At 47.9% G+C, this 17,038-nt stretch overlaps 1 protein-coding gene across 1 annotated transcript in view; it reads right to left on the bottom strand.

The window, feature by feature from the left end:
* Nucleotides 1-17,038, bottom strand: part of LOC147526224 (netrin receptor DCC-like) — a 572,075-nt gene that overhangs the window by 466,778 nt on the left and 88,259 nt on the right. The window contains 1 exon segment of the mRNA XM_086630103.1: nucleotides 4,057-4,341. Coding sequence (XP_086486229.1) covers nucleotides 4,057-4,341 — 285 coding nt within the window.

The raw sequence follows: 17,038 nt of genomic DNA on the forward strand, positions 1-17,038 counted from the left end.
CAGCCCTGAGGAGAAGGACTTGGGAGTGTTGGTGGATGAGAAGCTCACCATGAGCCGGCAATGTGTGCTGGCAGCCCAGAAAGCCATCCGTATCCTGGGCTGCATCAAAAGTAGCGTGGTCAGCAGGTCAAGGGAGGGAATTCTGCCCCTCTGCTCTGCTGTCCTGAGACCCCACCTGGAATACTGCGTTCAGCTCTGGAGTCCCCAACACAAGAAGGACATGGAGCTGTTGGAGCGGGTCCAGAGGAGGCCACAAAGATGATGAGAGGCCTAGAGCACCTCTCCTATGAAGACTCTGAAGCCAGGCTGAGAGAGTTGGGGCTGTTCAGCCTGGAGAAGAGAAGGCTCCAGGGAGACCTTCCAGCAGCCTTCCAGTACTTAAAGGGGGCCTACAAGAAAGCTGGAGAGGGACTTTGGACGAGAGCGTGTAGTGATAGGACAAGGGGCAATGGCTTTAAGCTGAAAGAGGGGAGATTTAGATGGGATCTAAGGAAGAAATTCTTCCATCTGAGAGTGGTGAGGCACTGGCACAGGTTTCCCAGAGAAGTTGTGGCTGCCCCATCCCTGGAAGTGTTCAAGGCCAGGTTGGATGAGGCTTTGAGCAACCTGGTGTAGTGGCAGGTGTCCCTGGCCATGGCAGGGGGGCTGGAACTAGATGATCTTGAAGGTCCCTTCCAACCCAAACCGTTCTATGATTCTAAAACATGGAGTCACTTAAGCTCATGAAGCAACTTCTGTTGTATGTCATTACTTAAACATGGCCATCAACCTCTCCCTTCCCAGTTCCTTCTCATGGGATATGTTTCTATTCGATCCTTTTCGCTGCTGTTATCCTTCTCTCCTCAGAAGTGGAGAACCGCGAGGAAGGAGCTGAATCACACCACAGCAACCAAATTATTTGCATTAAATATGAAGGAATTACATGATATTGTTACCGTTATCTTGCACCACAGCTCAGCAGACAAGTTTGGGGACAGAGAAGGAACCTTCATAACAGATAACACTACAGCAGCAGATTACTTAATGGCTAATGATAAATGCAGGATTATTATTTATAAATAGAGAATTAATCGCTTTCAGGCACCCAACTGCTCAACTTTTGCTCGTAAAGTGTCATCTGTATTGCTGATGTGTCCAGATCTCATTAATTTACTTTCTCATTAATTTTCTCATTAATTAACTTTCTCATTAATTTACAGAAGATATGAATTTGGCTACGAATTAATTCCTCAGTACTGGTTTGTGTAAGATCTTTTGCCTTTTTTTTTTTTGTTACACTAGCATTATTCCCTCTAAATTAATTAGGTGAGTGCTTGTAGTTGTCTGAATATGTATTTCCTCATGTTTTCAGGATGTGCTGAAACTTTTCACCTGGGATTAAGTTTCTGGACCCCAGAGAAAAGAGCAACACTTCAATTAGAAAGGTGAAAAAAATGTGCATTTCAATGGAGCTTTCTGCAAAAAGCTGCAACCGCTGCACTTAAAATGAAGAGCAACAGGTAAAACCTGACACATTACAAACTCCTCAAGAGTTTTGCTCAGGTTTGTTGGGCTTTTTTATAGGAGTTTTTCCAAACTTGTTCCCATATGGCCTGTCTACTTCTTCAGGCACGTGGTTTCTGATGGAGGATTTAGGGAGGCTGGAGTTGTTTGTAAAACGTGGGTTTTACTGATGTGTTGGGGGCAGAATTCACCCCTTCCAGAGCCTCCCCAGGCAGAATCAAACCCCATATAGGAAACACATTTGCAAATGGTCACTTGTAAAGTGTCTTTTAGTTATCAAAGTTATCTCCTGCCTAGTGCTTCGCCCATCCCTGCAAGACACACCAATGCACCCACAAACCACTTCTCTTTGGTCATGGAGATTGAAGACTCAACTATTCCTTCATTTACACGGTGAGTTAAACCACAGACTTGGGTCTGGTAGGGTGTATTTTCCTCTTTTGTCCAGAAAAATCAGTCATTCCTTCATGCAAATATTTTGTTTTTCTAACCTGTATTCATATTGGATGATGAATTTTTCCATCAAGACAATATACTGGTATCTCCAGACCCACTGTAACGTCGAATCAAATATTTAAGCCACATGCACTTCAACTAAAGAAATTAAAAATCACAGAAGATGTTTATCCCTCATTCTTTTTTGTTGCATTCTCTTTGGAAGCTGTAGAGAAGATTAGAAATTATTTGCCAGGATCCTGGTCAGTTTTGCCAGAAATCCTGACAGATATGCTGTATGTACAAACAAATCCCAACCAGTGTCTGTGGAAGAAGCAGCACTTTTAAAATACGGAATTATGATATATTACCTACTTTTTTTTTTGTTTTGTTGCTTATTTCTTTGAATAGGATTTAAGACTTTTGTTTTTTTCTCATCCCTAACCGAGGGAAAAAGGTCAACAAGAATCTTCTGCCTTCGCTAATTATGGAAGAAGAAAGCTGCAACTGAAGACACATTTCTACCAACAAGCGAAAACAGCAAAAGCAGAATGAGCAGCAAAGCATCAGATAGCTCTGAACCATCAAAGCGTGCACATGAGAACAAGATTCCCAAGGGGCTCAATAACATCTGATTTTTTGTTTCAAGAGCACCACTCATTTCTTGTAAGAGCTGCTGTCTGCTCACATTATCCCAAAATGAGACCTTGTGCTGCTTGACCTAAGCCAAAATCTGACGGACTCCACTAGTTCCTTGTTATGTATTTTCCACATTATTTGTTCCAGTGTTTTCCTGGTATAAAATTTTAACATGCTAGGAAGAGATAAATTAATTCCCCCCTCTCCTACACACAGCCTGAGAGAGGCCATTTACTGAGGACGTTAATGACCGAAACTGGGAAAAGGAAGAAACATCAAATCATCCGCAAACGATCAGAAATGCAGGTGCGTGGTGAGTTAACAACACTCTGAGAAGCCCAACAGAAGTGTTATAGGTCTGTCTAAAATATAAAGTTTTATGATTGTCTTATTTTCAATCAAGATGTAGAAAAACAAACAAAAAAAAATTTCCCCCCATGAATCTCAAATGGCCATTAATAGAATCATAGAATGGTTTGGGTTGGAAGGGACCTCAAAGATCATCTAGTTCCAACCCCCCTGCCATGGCCAGGGACACCTGCCACTACACCAGGTTGCTCAAAGCCTCATCCAACCTGGCCTTGAACACTTCCAGGGATGGGGCAGCCACAACTTCTCTGGGAAACCTGTGCCAGTGCCTCACCACTCTCAGATGGAAGAATTTCTTCCTTAGATCCCATCTAAATCTCCCCTCTTTCAGTTTAAAGCCATTGCCCCTTGTCCTATCACTACACGCTCTCGTCCAAAGTCCCTCTCCAGCTTTCTTGTAGGCCCCCTTCAAGAACTGGAAGGCTGCTGGAAGGTCTCCCCGGAGCCTTCTCTTCTCCAGGCTGAACAGCCCCAACTCTCTCAGCCTGGCTTCAGAGTCTTCATAGGAGAGGTGCTCTAGGCCTCTCATCATCTTTGTGGCCTCCTCTGGACCCGCTCCAGAGGGTACGGTACTTGTCTCTCTCCGTTGACTATGTAAAAGACATCAGTTTCATACATGTTTAAATGAGGTCCCTTCAGTTTGGCAGCGCAAATACTTTTCTAAGGTGTCAACTCCACACATTTGCATCCAACCACTTCTAAAGGTCTCCAGGCTCTTCTATGTGAAGAAGAACTTGGAAGCTTCTAGAAGAAGCTGGAAAGAAAGTGAGATAGATTTAAACTGAAAGAGGGGACAGTTAGATTAGATATAAGGAAGAAATTCTTCACTCTCAGAGTGGTGAGGCACTGGAACAGGTTGCCCAGAGAAGTTGTGGCTGCCCCATCCCTCGAAGTGTTCAAGGCCAGGTTGGATGAGGCTTTGAGCAACCTGGTGTAGTAGAAGGTGTCCCTGTCCATGGCAGGGGGGTTGGAACTAGATGATCTTGAAGGTGCCTTCCAACCCAACCCATTCTATGACTCTACAAATCAGCCCCAGGAGGAGTGACTGCTCTTTCAGCGAACCAAAGGACAAGACCAGAGAAAGGCCATGTAGAAGGGTCCAGTTCTTACCTGCCAAAACTCTGACTTCTGCGTCATTTCCAGTTCTCAAACTGGCTGGGTTTTTTGCCAGGCATCGGTAGATCCCGCTGTCCTCATGTTGAATCCTGCTGATCTGTAAAGCTCCGGAGGGCAGGACGGCCACCCGCGTGTCGGCTGGGCTCGGGAACAAGTCCTCCTGGTTTCGCTGCCAGTGCACCACAGGCATGGGCTCCCCAATGACTTCACACTTCAGCAGAATCGTGTCTCCTGCAAAAGCTGTGACGGATTCTGTCTGGGAAAGAAATCTCAGTGGTCCTGCAAATGCAAGCAAAAAAATCCAAAGTAGCAATTATATGGTTGCTGAAAATAGAAGTTGCATGCTGTTTCCATGCTGATTTGGCTTTTGTTAACAACCCAGACTAACTAAATAAATAAAAATTGCCTGCAATATCCTGAAAGCTACTTGGAGATCACTATAATGGCAGGGTGACTAACACTTTCCTTTGTAAATTACACTCATTAACAGCAAAGAAAAGATGTGTTAGCAACATAAAGAGCAACAAATTACACCTGTTACTTCCAAACCCACTCAAGAAGGACTTGAGCAAAGTAGGGATACACTATCACAACTCAAATCACTGAGAAGAGGGTGAGGTTCAAAGAAAAGTGCAAATAAACTTACGTAAGGTCAGGAAAATGTCCCAATCACATAATCATAGAATGGTTTGGGTTGGACGGGACCTTCGAGACCATCTAGTTCTGACTCCCCTGTCATAGCTCAAAGCCTCATCCAACCTGGATGAGGCTGGATGAAATACATCTTGCTGGATTTCTCCTTCCCTCCAAATAAAAGGAAAAATATTCTTAGAAGTCTCTGCTAAATAAGTTACTTGAGTCACATAATCAAAAATACTTCAAATGAGGAACAGCCTGTGTCTGGTTTTCCATGAAATATTTTCATCTCACGAGGGCAGGAGAGCAGAGCTGAGAGAATCATAGAATCATAGAATGGTTAGGGCTGGAAGGGACCTTCAAAGGTCATCTAGTCCAACCCCCCTGCAAGGAACAGGGATATCTCCAACTAGATCAGGTTGCTCAGGGCCTTGTCCAACCTGGCCTTGAACGTCTCCAGGGATGGAGCATCCACCACCTCTCTGGGCAACCTGTTAGTCTCCTGTGCTTTAAGGGCACAACCTCCAGATGCCCCAGCCTCACTCAGTACAAAAACATGAGCACCACATCCTTCAGAAGGAAAACTCGGCAAGAACAGGACACGATGTACAAGACGGATGATGTCAAGATCATGAACTTTATTACCTAGAAGCATCGTTGCTTTACAAAGAGCAACTTGCAAAGAAGGAAAAGGAAAAAAAAACCAACACCACAGCCTTATTTCCAGCCAAGAAATATCAAGAAGATAGGCTGAAGCAACTACTTGGATTAGGGATGTACTGGAGATGGCATGGATGTATTCTGCAGGGACTATTTGAAGCTGTTATGGTTTGAAGTGGGGGGGGAGGTCCGGGTGGCAGAAGCTGCCCATCAGACTGGACTCCCATCCCCCTCGGGACTTGAGCCAATCGGCGCCTCTGCGAATTGCCCTATTTACGTCGGACAAAGGAACCGGAAAGGTGTGCCTTTGCCCAGGAGCAAGGAGACTGGAGGGGGGCATGGCCCCCCCTCCTGGCTCCCGGTCGGGCCAGCGGCCTGGGCTGGGCCGGGCTGGTGCCCGCTCCGTGCCAGTGCCCGCCCCGTCGAGGATGGCGGCGGCGGAGGCGCTTGGGGAACTCGAGGAGAGCCCCGCTCCTGGGGCGCCCACCAGGCCGAGTTCACCCAGAAAGGACTGAAATCTAAGAGAAACGGCCACACGGATAAGAGGTCAGTGAAGATGGAACGGAACAACGTGTGCCGCGGTTGAGTCCCCCTTGCGAGCAGCCCCTTGCAGCCAGCCCTCGGTGGAGCAAGCAGAGACCCACTCGCAGCCCGTGGAGGACCCACGTTGAGAAGAGATGCCAGAGCCTAAGTATGGTACGCATCTAGAGTCCGTGGGACAACCCCCGCCGATGGGGAGGTGCTTTGTTAAAGGAGATGCCTGAGCCTGAGACTATTGTGAATCATGGGCACAGGTCGAGGCGCATTTACGCATTTTGCATTTACACATCTAAGTCTGTATGGAGGCGCATTTAAGGTCGATATGACGACCCATGCCGGAGCGCATTTAAAGTCTGTATGATGACCCATGCCAGAGCGAGTGGCTACAGCTCCTTAAAAGTCCAGGACTGGTAAAACCCGCACTTGGGGCAAATCCCATGGGGTAAGGATTTGCCCCCCAGCGGGTAGGATTCACGCTTTCGCCATGAGTAGGGGATCCACTGGAGCAAGGGACAATGGTGTAAGGACTCCTTCTCCTTTAAGAGAAGCGGCAGTAACAACTTGGAATGAACTGACCTGCACTCCCCCATTCCCTGCCCCCTGTGCCGCTGGGGGGAGGAGGTAGAGCCGGGAAGAAGAGGAAAGGGGGGGAGTGGTGTTGTTTTTAAGACCTGGCCTTGTTTTCTTGTTATCCTCTCAAGTAAACGTTTTTGTTTGCTTTTCTCTTTCTAGGTAGCTGTTAATAAATAGTTTTGCTTTAAGAAAACAGCCTCTTTTGCCCGGGACCGTGGTTGGTGGGTGCTCCTCTGTTCCTGTCTCGATCCTCAGCTCTTTTATTACATTTTTCTCTCCTCTCCATTTTACTGGAGTGGGAGAGCTGCGTGGGGTTTAGTTGCCGGATCGGCCTAACCCACGAGAGAAGCCATACCATAAATACAAGAGCAATGCACTGGGGAAAGATCATGTACTGAAAAAGACATTTGAGTGGGAATGCTGAGTTGATTTCCTGATTCCAACACCTGTTTTTCTGGTGGGATTTCAGCCACCCACCTCTTGTCTCACTTCTCCTTCAAACATATCACTCCCATCTCCCAGAGCATCTGCAAGGAGGAGATCTCGCAACCCAGGTGAAGCTCTCCCATGAGTTGAAAGCAGGGAAATTCTTTAGCAAGACTGACACTGGCTCAAGTAAAGTCTTCCTTTCTGGAGAGAAAGGATGCCATCCAAAGGGACCTTGACAGGCTGGAGAGGTGGGCCTGTGAGAACCTCATGAGTTTGAAGAAGGCCAAGTGCAAGGTCCTGCGCGTGGGTCAGGGCAATCCCAAGCACAAGTACAGGCTGGGAGGAGAATGGATTGAGAGCAACCCTGAGGAGAAAGGACTTGGGGGTGTTGGCTGAGAAGAAGCTCACCATGAGCCGGCAATGGGCGCTGGCAGCCCAGAAAGCCAACCGTGTCCTGGGCTGCATCCAAAGCAGCGTGGGCAGCAGGTCGAGGGAAGGGATTCTGCCCCTCTGCTCTGCTCTCCTGAGAGCCCACCTGCAGTGCTGCCTTCAGCTCTGGGGCCCCTAACAGAAGAAGGACATGGAGCTGTTGGAGCGAATCCAGAGGAGGGCCACGAAGGTGATGAGAGGGCTGGAGCACCTCTGCTATGGAGACAGGCTGAGAGAGTTGGGGCTGTTCAGTCTGGAGAAGAGAAGGCTCCGGGGAGACCTTCCAGCAGCCTTCCAGTACCTAAAGGGCCTACAAGAAAGCTGGAGAGGGGCTTTTGACAAGGGTGTGTACTGATAAGACAAGGGCCAATGGCTTTAAAGTGAAAGAGGGGAGATTTCAATTAGATCCAAGGAAGAAATTTTTTACATTGAGAGTGGTGAGGCACTGGACCAGGTTTCCCAGAGAAGCTGTGGCTGCCCCATCCATGGAAGTGTTCGAGGCCAGGTTGGATGAGGCTTTGAGCAACCTGGTGTAGTGGAGGGTGTCCCTGCCCATGGCAAGGGGGTTGGAACTAGATGATCTTGAAGGTCCCTTCCAATGCAAAACATTCTGTGATTCCTAATGGCATTTCCACATATGGCAAAAAGAGTCTATGTGAATCTACTGTTGCGTGGTGTCATGGTTTGATGTGGAGGGGGGGGGTGGTTCTGGTGGCAGGAGAGGGATTTTGCTCCCTGCGACCTCCCCGGTTTTGGATCCGGGTTAGGCTTAGTTCTGGCCACCGGATCAGACTGCCATCCCCCTTGGGGTTGAGCCAATAGGGCGCCTCTGCGAATTGCCCTATTTAAGTCAGGACAAGGGAACCGGAAAAGGTGCTTCGCCCAGGATCGACCAGAGAAGGGAGGAGGGCACTGCCCCCGCTCCCTGGCTCCCGGCCGGGCGGCTGCCTGCGTCGGGCCGGCGCCGCCCACGGAGAATGGCGGCGGCGGAGCCAGCTGGGGAACTCGGGGGCACCCCACTCCCGGGGTGCCCACTGGGCTGAGTTCACCTGGAGAGGACTGAGATCTGAGAGAAACAGCTGCATCGACAGCAGGTCAGTGAGGATGGAGCGGGAGGAGGTGTGCCGGAGCCGAGTTTCCCCTGCGGCTGATGGTGAGATAGCAGGCTGCCCCCCTGCAACCAGGACGGCCTCGGTGGAGCAGCGACCCACTCGCAGCCCGTGGGGAGAAGATGCCTGAGCCCGAGGATGGTCGTGTTGGGGGCACGGCAAGGCAGAAAGGCATCTGGAGTCTTCGTGACGACCCACGCCGGAGCGAGTGGCTACAGCTCCCTAAGTACCCGAGACTGTGGTATAGCCCACACCGGAGCAATCTGTGGGGAAGGATTGTTTCCAGTGGGCTGGACTCACGTTGGAGAAATTTGTGGATTTTTCCTCGTGGGTAGGGGATCCATTGGAGCAGGGGAAAAGGGTGTAAGGACTCCTTCTCCTTTAAGAAAGAAGCAGCAGTAACAGCACGGAATGAACTGACCTGCACTCCCCCAGTCCCTGCCCCCTGTGCTGCTGGGGGAGGAGGTAGAGCCGGGAGGAAAAGGAAGGTGGGGGGGGGGGAAGGTGTCGGTTTTAAGATCTGGTTTTGTTTCTTTCTGTCCTCTCAAGTAATCGGTTTGTATTTCCCTTTGTCCTTCTAAGTAATCATTAATAAACTGTTTTGCTTTGAGAAAAGCGCTGCCTGTTTTGCCCAGGACCATGGTTGGTGGGTGCTCCCTCTGTTCTTGCCTCAACCCTCAGTCCTTTGTTTTGTTTTTTTTTTCTCTCCTCTCTACTTTATTGGAGAAGGAGAGACTGTGTGAGTTTTAGTTGCTGGATCAGCCTAAAACCACGACAGTGGGCAGTGGTATTTCCCAATTGCCACGTTTACAAGTTATCCCTATGAACATAAAGAGTGAAGAACAGGCAGTTGTTCCCAAGCCCAGCCACACAAACCCTGCCATCCCCTTCCTGTAGCTGCCAGAATGCTACTTTCCAGCCGAGCAATCGGCACAGACACATGAGGAACAGCTTTTCACCCTCACCAAAGCTGGTATAAGCCAGAAAAACAGAAGCATTCAACACTTTTAATTAAAAAAAAAAAAAAATAGAAAAAATTGGAAGATAAACACAGTGCGAACAGTGATGGAAAGCTGTTGAAAACTGCTGTCTTTTCCAAGAGGAAAGACAGCTAAATTTCACAATTTACTGGAAAAACAACTACTGTAGAGGGACTTTTTTTTCTTTGCCATGGCAGCACCATACCTGCCGTGCCCCTGCGCACAGCCAGCTCACACTTTGCACTTTCTCTGAATGTATCCTGACTCTTTTAAAGCTTAAAAAAAAAAACAGAATAAAATCTATGCGTAACAGATCAGGATGTCACAAAAAAACTTTTGCTGAAAAGACAATAACCACTTTTTTCCATGGTTACATTCAAAAATCATTCTCCAGCAACCGAATCCCACACAGCCAGTCACTCACCCTCCCCCATCCCCAGGAATGAGGGAGAGAATTAAAGGAGAAATGGGAAACCCGTGGGTTGAGATAAGAACAATTTAATACAGATGTTTTAATACACAGTGTAGATGCTCACCGCCCCCTCTTATCTGCAGCTCGTCTCGTCCCGAAGCTGCAATCCCGGACGAACGTGAGGCCCCGAAATAGAGAGGGGGAGAGAGAGAGAGAGTACTCCGAGAGTGGGAGTACTGGAAGAGAGAGGAAAAAAAAGGCAATAGAGCAAAAGCGCAGCAAGCGCAAAAGAGCAGAAGCGGCGAAAGAGACAAAGCGCAAAAAGCCCTTCTTTCTGGCTGACCCTCATCTTTATACTGGGCATGACTCTGCATGATATGGAATACTAATTGGCCAGTTTGGCCCTCAATCTTAATCCAAGTACAAATCGTAAGGAGAGTCGTGTCCCCCTTGTCCCGGCTATACTCCCCCCTTATCCTGTTGTGCTCCTGCACACTGGCAAGAACATGGCAAGCTGAAAAGTCCTTGAGACCTCAGTGCCAACTATAAACATCAGCTTGCTATCAACATTCTTCTCAGAGCGAGCCTCTGAGTAAAACCAAAACATGGAGCTCTTCTAGCTGCTAAAAAGAAGAGCTAACTCTGTCCCAGCTAAAACCAGGACAACCTCTCTGCAGGACCGCAATATATGAGACCTTAAAACCACCACCGGCTTTTTAGAGCCCTCCTGACTTACGCTGATTTATTTTCGAGCCGCTTTTTGAAGCGACACAGATGTTTGGCTTGTTGGGAGCTGGCTTGAGGGAATGGACCAGCAAATACATTCTGAGAAAATCCCTTTCCAAGGCAGACTCCGGAATTCAACGTCACAGATCCTCGGTGATGCTTCGCTCTGCAGCTAAAGGGTCGCAAGATGCACCTTCCCCACATTACACCCACACCTACTTCGGAAACTTAATCAGAAGTGGGACCCGACTCCAATTTACCATGCAGCCTGGTTGCCAGTCTATCAGGATTCCCATCTTTCCTTACAGAAAACCCAATTATTAAGCAATTAAAGTTCACTTACTAAAAAGGCTTATCATTTGGGGGACAGACCTCAGGGTCTGGAACATGTTTAGCTATTAAATATTCCGCAATTTAGTAGCACTCCGTACAATTCCCCGGAGAAGAACTGCTTTAAATGCTTTGTTTGTTTCAAATTAAAGTCTGCAAGGTTGCTTCACATAAGGACAAGACCCTCCCCCCCGTCCCCTCCACTTTCAATTCACAGCTGAAGGGCAAGAAAGCACAGTAAAGAGAAAAAACGAAAAAATAAAAGAGTGATTTCCTTAGAATCAGAATGGTTTGAGTTGGAAGGGACATCAAAGATCATCTTGTTCCAACCCCCCTGCCATGGGCAGGGACACCTGCCACTACACGAAGTTGCTCAAAGCCTCATCCACCCTGGCCTTGAACACTTCCAGGGATGGGGCAGACACGGTTTCTCTGGGCAACCTGATCCAGTGTTTCACCACCCTCACAGTCAAGAAGTTCTTCCTTAGATCTCATTGAAATCTCCCCTCTTTCAGTTTAAAGCCATTGCCCCTTGTCCTATCACTACACGCCCTTGTCAAAAGCCCCTCTCCAGCATTCTTGTAGGCCCTTTAGGTACTGGAAGGTTGCTAGAAGGTCTCCCCAGAGCCTTCTCTTCTCCAGGCTGAACAGCCCCAACTCTCTCAGCCTGTCTCCATAGCAGAGGTGCTCCAGCCCTCACATCATCTTCGTGGCCTCCTCTGGACTCGCTTCAGCAGCTCCATGTCCTTCTTGTGTTGGGGACTCCAGAGCTGAACGCAGCACTGCAGGGGGGGTTCTCAGGAGAGCAGAGCAGAGGGGCAGAATCCCCACCCTTGACCTGCTGCCCACATTGCTTTGGATGGCTAAAAGTCTTTTTCATTTGTCTTCAAGGGCAAATCACAACAGCATATAATCCATACCGGGGAAGACATCACACACTACAGCCGAACACATATGAATCAGGTTATAATTGTTTTACCATTATAGGTAGCAATATTTTTCTAAAATAACCAATTCCTCATAAGCCTGGAGTATTTATTTACGGCAGATCTATTTAAATGTGTTCTCCACACATTAAGATTCAGCCTCCACCGTCTTTTCCCAATCATTAAAACTAGTAAAATTACTACTACCCTTACCCCCAAGAAATCAGTGGCTTCCTCAGCAAATCAACTAAAATCAGCAAGTAATTTGGGTTGGACAGATTTACTAAGACACCTGTAAGGCCAGTGAAGCCTTTGGATCATCGTGTGACGAGATGAATACAGTAAAAGCACATTGAAGGCCACTCCTGAAATATAGCACAATAAATGAATTAAGGGAGCACGGTGGAATCTCTCCGGCCGTTAAACTGCGAGAAATGCAGACAGAAGCAAATACCAACTTGAGAAGCGCGGAGCCAACTGGCATTTTATTGAACATTAGCAGGTAACTCTAAATCACCAGCTACCAGTGTGTATAAGTAACAATTTAGCAGCAGTGGTATTTGTGTTACAGCCATTCCCAGTGGCCTCTGCGGGTGTTACGGCTCTGTTGTTCCCGTTATTACACACAAACACACATCAGGGAGCGGTTCAACGCAGAGTAGGTGCGACGTGCTGCGCATATGATGTGGAAAGAACAAGCAAAGCGCAAGGAAAGGGAGGTGAGAACTGTTGGCTGATGTACTGCCACGCTGGCAAAATACTCCTGATTGAACGCCAGAGCCAGGCCTGGGAGAGAAAATAGTCAGAATCTGTATGTCCTCAGATACGGACGTTATTTGTCCATATTTTCATAGAATGGTTTGGGTTGGAAGAGACCTCAAAGATCATCTAGTTCCAACCCTCCTGCCATGGGCAGGGACACCTGCCACTACACCAGGTTGCTCAAAGCCTCATCCAACCTAGCCTTGAACACTCCCAGGGATGGGGCAGCCACAGCTTCTCTGGGCAATGTGGTCCAGTGCCTCACCACCCTCACGGTAAAGAAGTTCTTCCTTAAATCTCCTCTAAATCTCCCCTCTTTCAGTTTAAAGCCATTGCCCCTTGTCCTGTCACTACACGCCCTTGTAAAAAGTCCCTCTCCAGCTTTCTTGTAGGCCCCCTTTAGGTACTGGAAGGCTGCTAGAAGGTCTACCTGGAGCCTTCTCCAGGCTCAAAACCACCAACTCTCTCAGCCTGTCTTCAGAGGAGAGGTGCTCCAGCCCTCTCATCATATTCGTGGCCCTCCTCTGGACCCACTCCAACAGCTTCATCTTTTTCTTGTGTTGGGGACCCCAGAGCTGAAGGCAGCACTGCAGGTAGGGTCTCAGGAGAGCAGAGCGGAGGAGCAGAATCCCCTCCCTCGACCTGCTGCCCACGCTGCTTTGGATGCAGCCCAGGACATGGTTGGCTTTCTGGGCTGCCAGCGCCCATTGTCGGCTCATGGTGAGCTTCTCCTCAACCAACACCCCCAAGTCCTTTCTCCTCAGGGTTGTTCTCAATCCATTCCAATCTCAATTTCAATACAATTTATGAAAAAGCATAGGCCACACTGCCAAGTTCAGGTCATATCTGAGCCCAGCTTCGTGTCCTAATTTGCTGAACATCAGCTGTTAGGTCTGGACCATGGTAGCTTCCAGCTCAAAGTTCAGCCCTTGGGGAAGCAGGGGCAGAGGAGAGCTCGTCCTTTCCAGCAACCTGCTGCTCTCCATCAGCTGCAGAGTGGTACAAAACAGTCTCTTCACCTTCTCCCATCCTTCCTGGGCTGTAAGAGCTCTCCTCACCCCTCCCCATGGCAAAGACAAATTCATCTGCTTAAAGCACAAGGATTTAAGTCGGCTTTACTTGTGGCAGAAAAGCAAATGATTCACGCAACCGGGTGCAGCTGCAACGCTGCGTAGAAACTGTTTCTTACTGGTTTCCAGCTCACATGTGCCATTACTTGCCGAAGCAGGTCTGTCTAGTACGGACAAAACAGAGGCAGCGAGTCAAAGCCCTGCAGATTTATTGCCTTGAAGACAAGTAAAGGACATTTTAGCAACAGCTTGGAAAAAAAAAATTTGGAAACCAGAGTAGGATGAAAAAAAATAGGATTAAAATTATACCAGGAGAAACCATCTCACACCAATTCATAAACTGCAGAATAATCTGGTCTCCGATGCTTTCCCTGGCTTTCATGCATGTTTTATCTTCCACTGGCACATGGCCTCCAACAGAGCATCCTCTCCCTCTCCCTTCTACGGGGACCACGTAAGGACTAACAAGGTCACCTCAAGGCTTTGCTGCGTTTGCTGTTTTAGTTCCCAAAACCATTTAGCAAACGGGAGTGACCAATGTACCCATTTCTGCTGCCGCAGAGCAGGCGAGGAAGAGGGGTGAGATCTGGCCAGAAAACGGTACATGCTGCGTAGTGTCCCAGACTTGGAATCGCAATCTGTGTTTCAGGAGATCAAATGCTGTCCTGGCACCCGGGAAAAGCCACTGGCTACTCCTGAAACTCTTGTATGCCAGGAGTCAAATCCCGCTTTATTTATGTATGTGTTCTCAGTGACTTAAGTGCTACTGACTTTAATGGGACACTCCTAGCAGGGGCCGTTTTCTTGCCCATAGCACCAACAAACCTCTCACTGATAAAACGGCTCTGTTGTGACAGGCCTTAGTTCTTCTCGGAAAGAAAAAAAGATAACAACGATAACAGCAAGAACATCACGGGGAACCGAAGTCCATTAAAATGCAGTGACCTGCTAGCTCTGTTCTGGTTGGAAACCACAGCGTTGTCACGCTTTGCTGTGAATCGAAGATAAATCAGCAGTAGCCTTCAGCACCAATAAGTTGAATATTTTCTAGCGTAGCATCTCTGACTTCAAGTTTGCTTTTTATCAGAGGCACAGGATAGGTGACATCAAACCAAACCGCTCCAGCAAATGCCATGGTGTTACCTTCTTGCCACCGTTATCCTCATTTCCCCTCCTTCTTTATGACCACAGAGAGAATACTCTACACTCTGCATTTGCGTTTCGCCGTTCCCTATGTCGGGGTTAGACGAGGATAGATTGTGGTGGTAACCAGAGGTAGGTAGTGTGAAATAAAACAAGGTGCCCCCGAAGCGCAGCTGGGATGGCCCTGTCAAGTCAGAGGAGAAAAATCATATAACGTGAAAAGGAGGCTTTATTTCCTCCCTTCCCCAAGTGGGAATGCCAGATTTTCCGAAGGAGCTGTTCAAAATCAGCCTTCTAATATCAAGAAGGATGTTAAGTGCAAATAAATCAGAGAGAGGAAACAGGATGAGAGCAGTTAAAAGGCACGGTGGCATCTTTTTTAGCTTTTGCAGGTAATATACGGTGCATCTAAACAAGGCTATTTATCCACTGATCTCAAAATAATTTATAAAGTGTTAATTGACTCGTGAAGCTTCGCAATTTTCCCCTGGGAGAAAAACTAAACCCATCATTTATACCACATGAGAGCTGCTTGAGAATTTTGCCGTGTGATGGTTTTTCATCACGAATTTTGACATGGTCAGTGGTGATTTTGCAGAGCACAGACCCGGACAGCACTGAGCTCCCATCGGCTCTCCTGTCCAACAGCTCTGGAGCTACAAAAGCTGACACTACTTGAGTCCTGCCACACAATTTTTTCCAAGACAGAGACTTGTATATCCCCAGGATTCATATCATAAGATCATAAGTCTACAAGCACCGAGTCCAGCAACCTCTTTGTATACATGGGCAAGAGGGAGGTGGACTCCCAACATGGTGTCTCCAGCACACACCAGGCTGTTTTGTGGGTTGATGCTTCGCAGCCCTCGTGACACCTTACCTTCTCTTTTTGGTTTGGGAGGTGACTTCTCCAAGAGAGTTGGAGTTGTTCAGCCTGGGGAAGAGAAGGCTCCAGGTAGACCTTCCAGCAGCCTTCCAGTACTTCAAGGGGGGCCTACAAGAAAGCTGGAGAGGGACTTTTAACAAGGGTGTATAGAGACAGGACAAGGGGCAATGGCTTTAAACTGAAAAAGGGGAAATTTCTATTAGATCTAAGGAAGAACTTCTTGACTCTGAGGATGGTGAGGTACTGGACCAGGTTTCCCAGAGAAGCTGTGTCTGCCCCATCCCTGGAAGTGTTCAAGGCCAGGTTGGATGAGGCTTTGGGCAACCTGGTGTAGTGGCAGGTGTCCCTGCCCATGGCAGGGGGGTTGGAACTAGAGGATTTAGAAGGTCCCTTCCAACCCAAACCATTCTATGATCCTATGCACTTCATCCTCTGCACAACTGGGAGCAAGGACAGGAACCTCACTGATAAACCATCTCCTGATGAAAGGCATTACCTAAGATTCAGCAGATCCTATCTCTGTTCCTGAAATCAAAGGAAGAAAAGAAGATTTTCCATTTAAGACTCACAGCGTAGGTACCTCCCAGTCACCGCTCACCTAGGGTGTCTATTGCGCAACAATTAATTTGCAATTACAAGCCAGAAACATGCTGGTACAGTCATGCTGTTTACTGGCCCCTGCCAGAACACAGAAATCTCCACGGTCCAGAAAAGTCGTAGCGAAGGACACAGGGAAAAGGGGAGTTTGCTTCCAATTTGCTCTTGGCAGGAATCCCACCCTGGCCAGCAGCAAGAGCCGACTCGCCCGACCAGAGCGAATGGCGTGTGCTCGCTGAAGCCCCCATATCCAGCCCGCACACAGGATTGGGCTCTCAAAACCACGTCAAATGTGCTTTTGCTGACAAAAGAGGTTCAGAATATTGCCTTCAAATCAACCATTTTACCTGCCCTGCTCCTAGTAATCAGCCTCAGATCCACATCTGCACTTTCCATGGATTCTCTTCTTGGTTGAAGGGACTGAAGTGAAACCGAGTACTTTGTAAACTTGTTTTAAAGCCTCCCTTGCTCCAGAATATACATCCCCATTAGAAACGAGCACAGCTTCTCTCCTGTCTGAAACAAGATTTTGACATCTCCCAACTTCACCCAGAGTCGTTACCAAACCAAAGAGCTTATGGGACAGAACCAACTTCTGCTCACCCGCTCTACTGGAGTGACTTCCACCCTCTTTAAGCAACTTGGAAATTCATTATACACAATTTCTTACTTTTCACTGACAAATAGTATGATTTGCCAGGATTTTCCAGCGTGTGTGACCACGTTATCAGGAGACAAAGAAATATATTCTTCATTAGCTACAAGGAA

The sequence above is a fragment of the Tauraco erythrolophus genome, chromosome W (genome assembly GCF_009769465.1).
Source record: "Tauraco erythrolophus isolate bTauEry1 chromosome W, bTauEry1.pri, whole genome shotgun sequence".
In the NCBI taxonomy this organism is placed as follows: Eukaryota; Metazoa; Chordata; class Aves; order Musophagiformes; family Musophagidae; genus Tauraco; species Tauraco erythrolophus.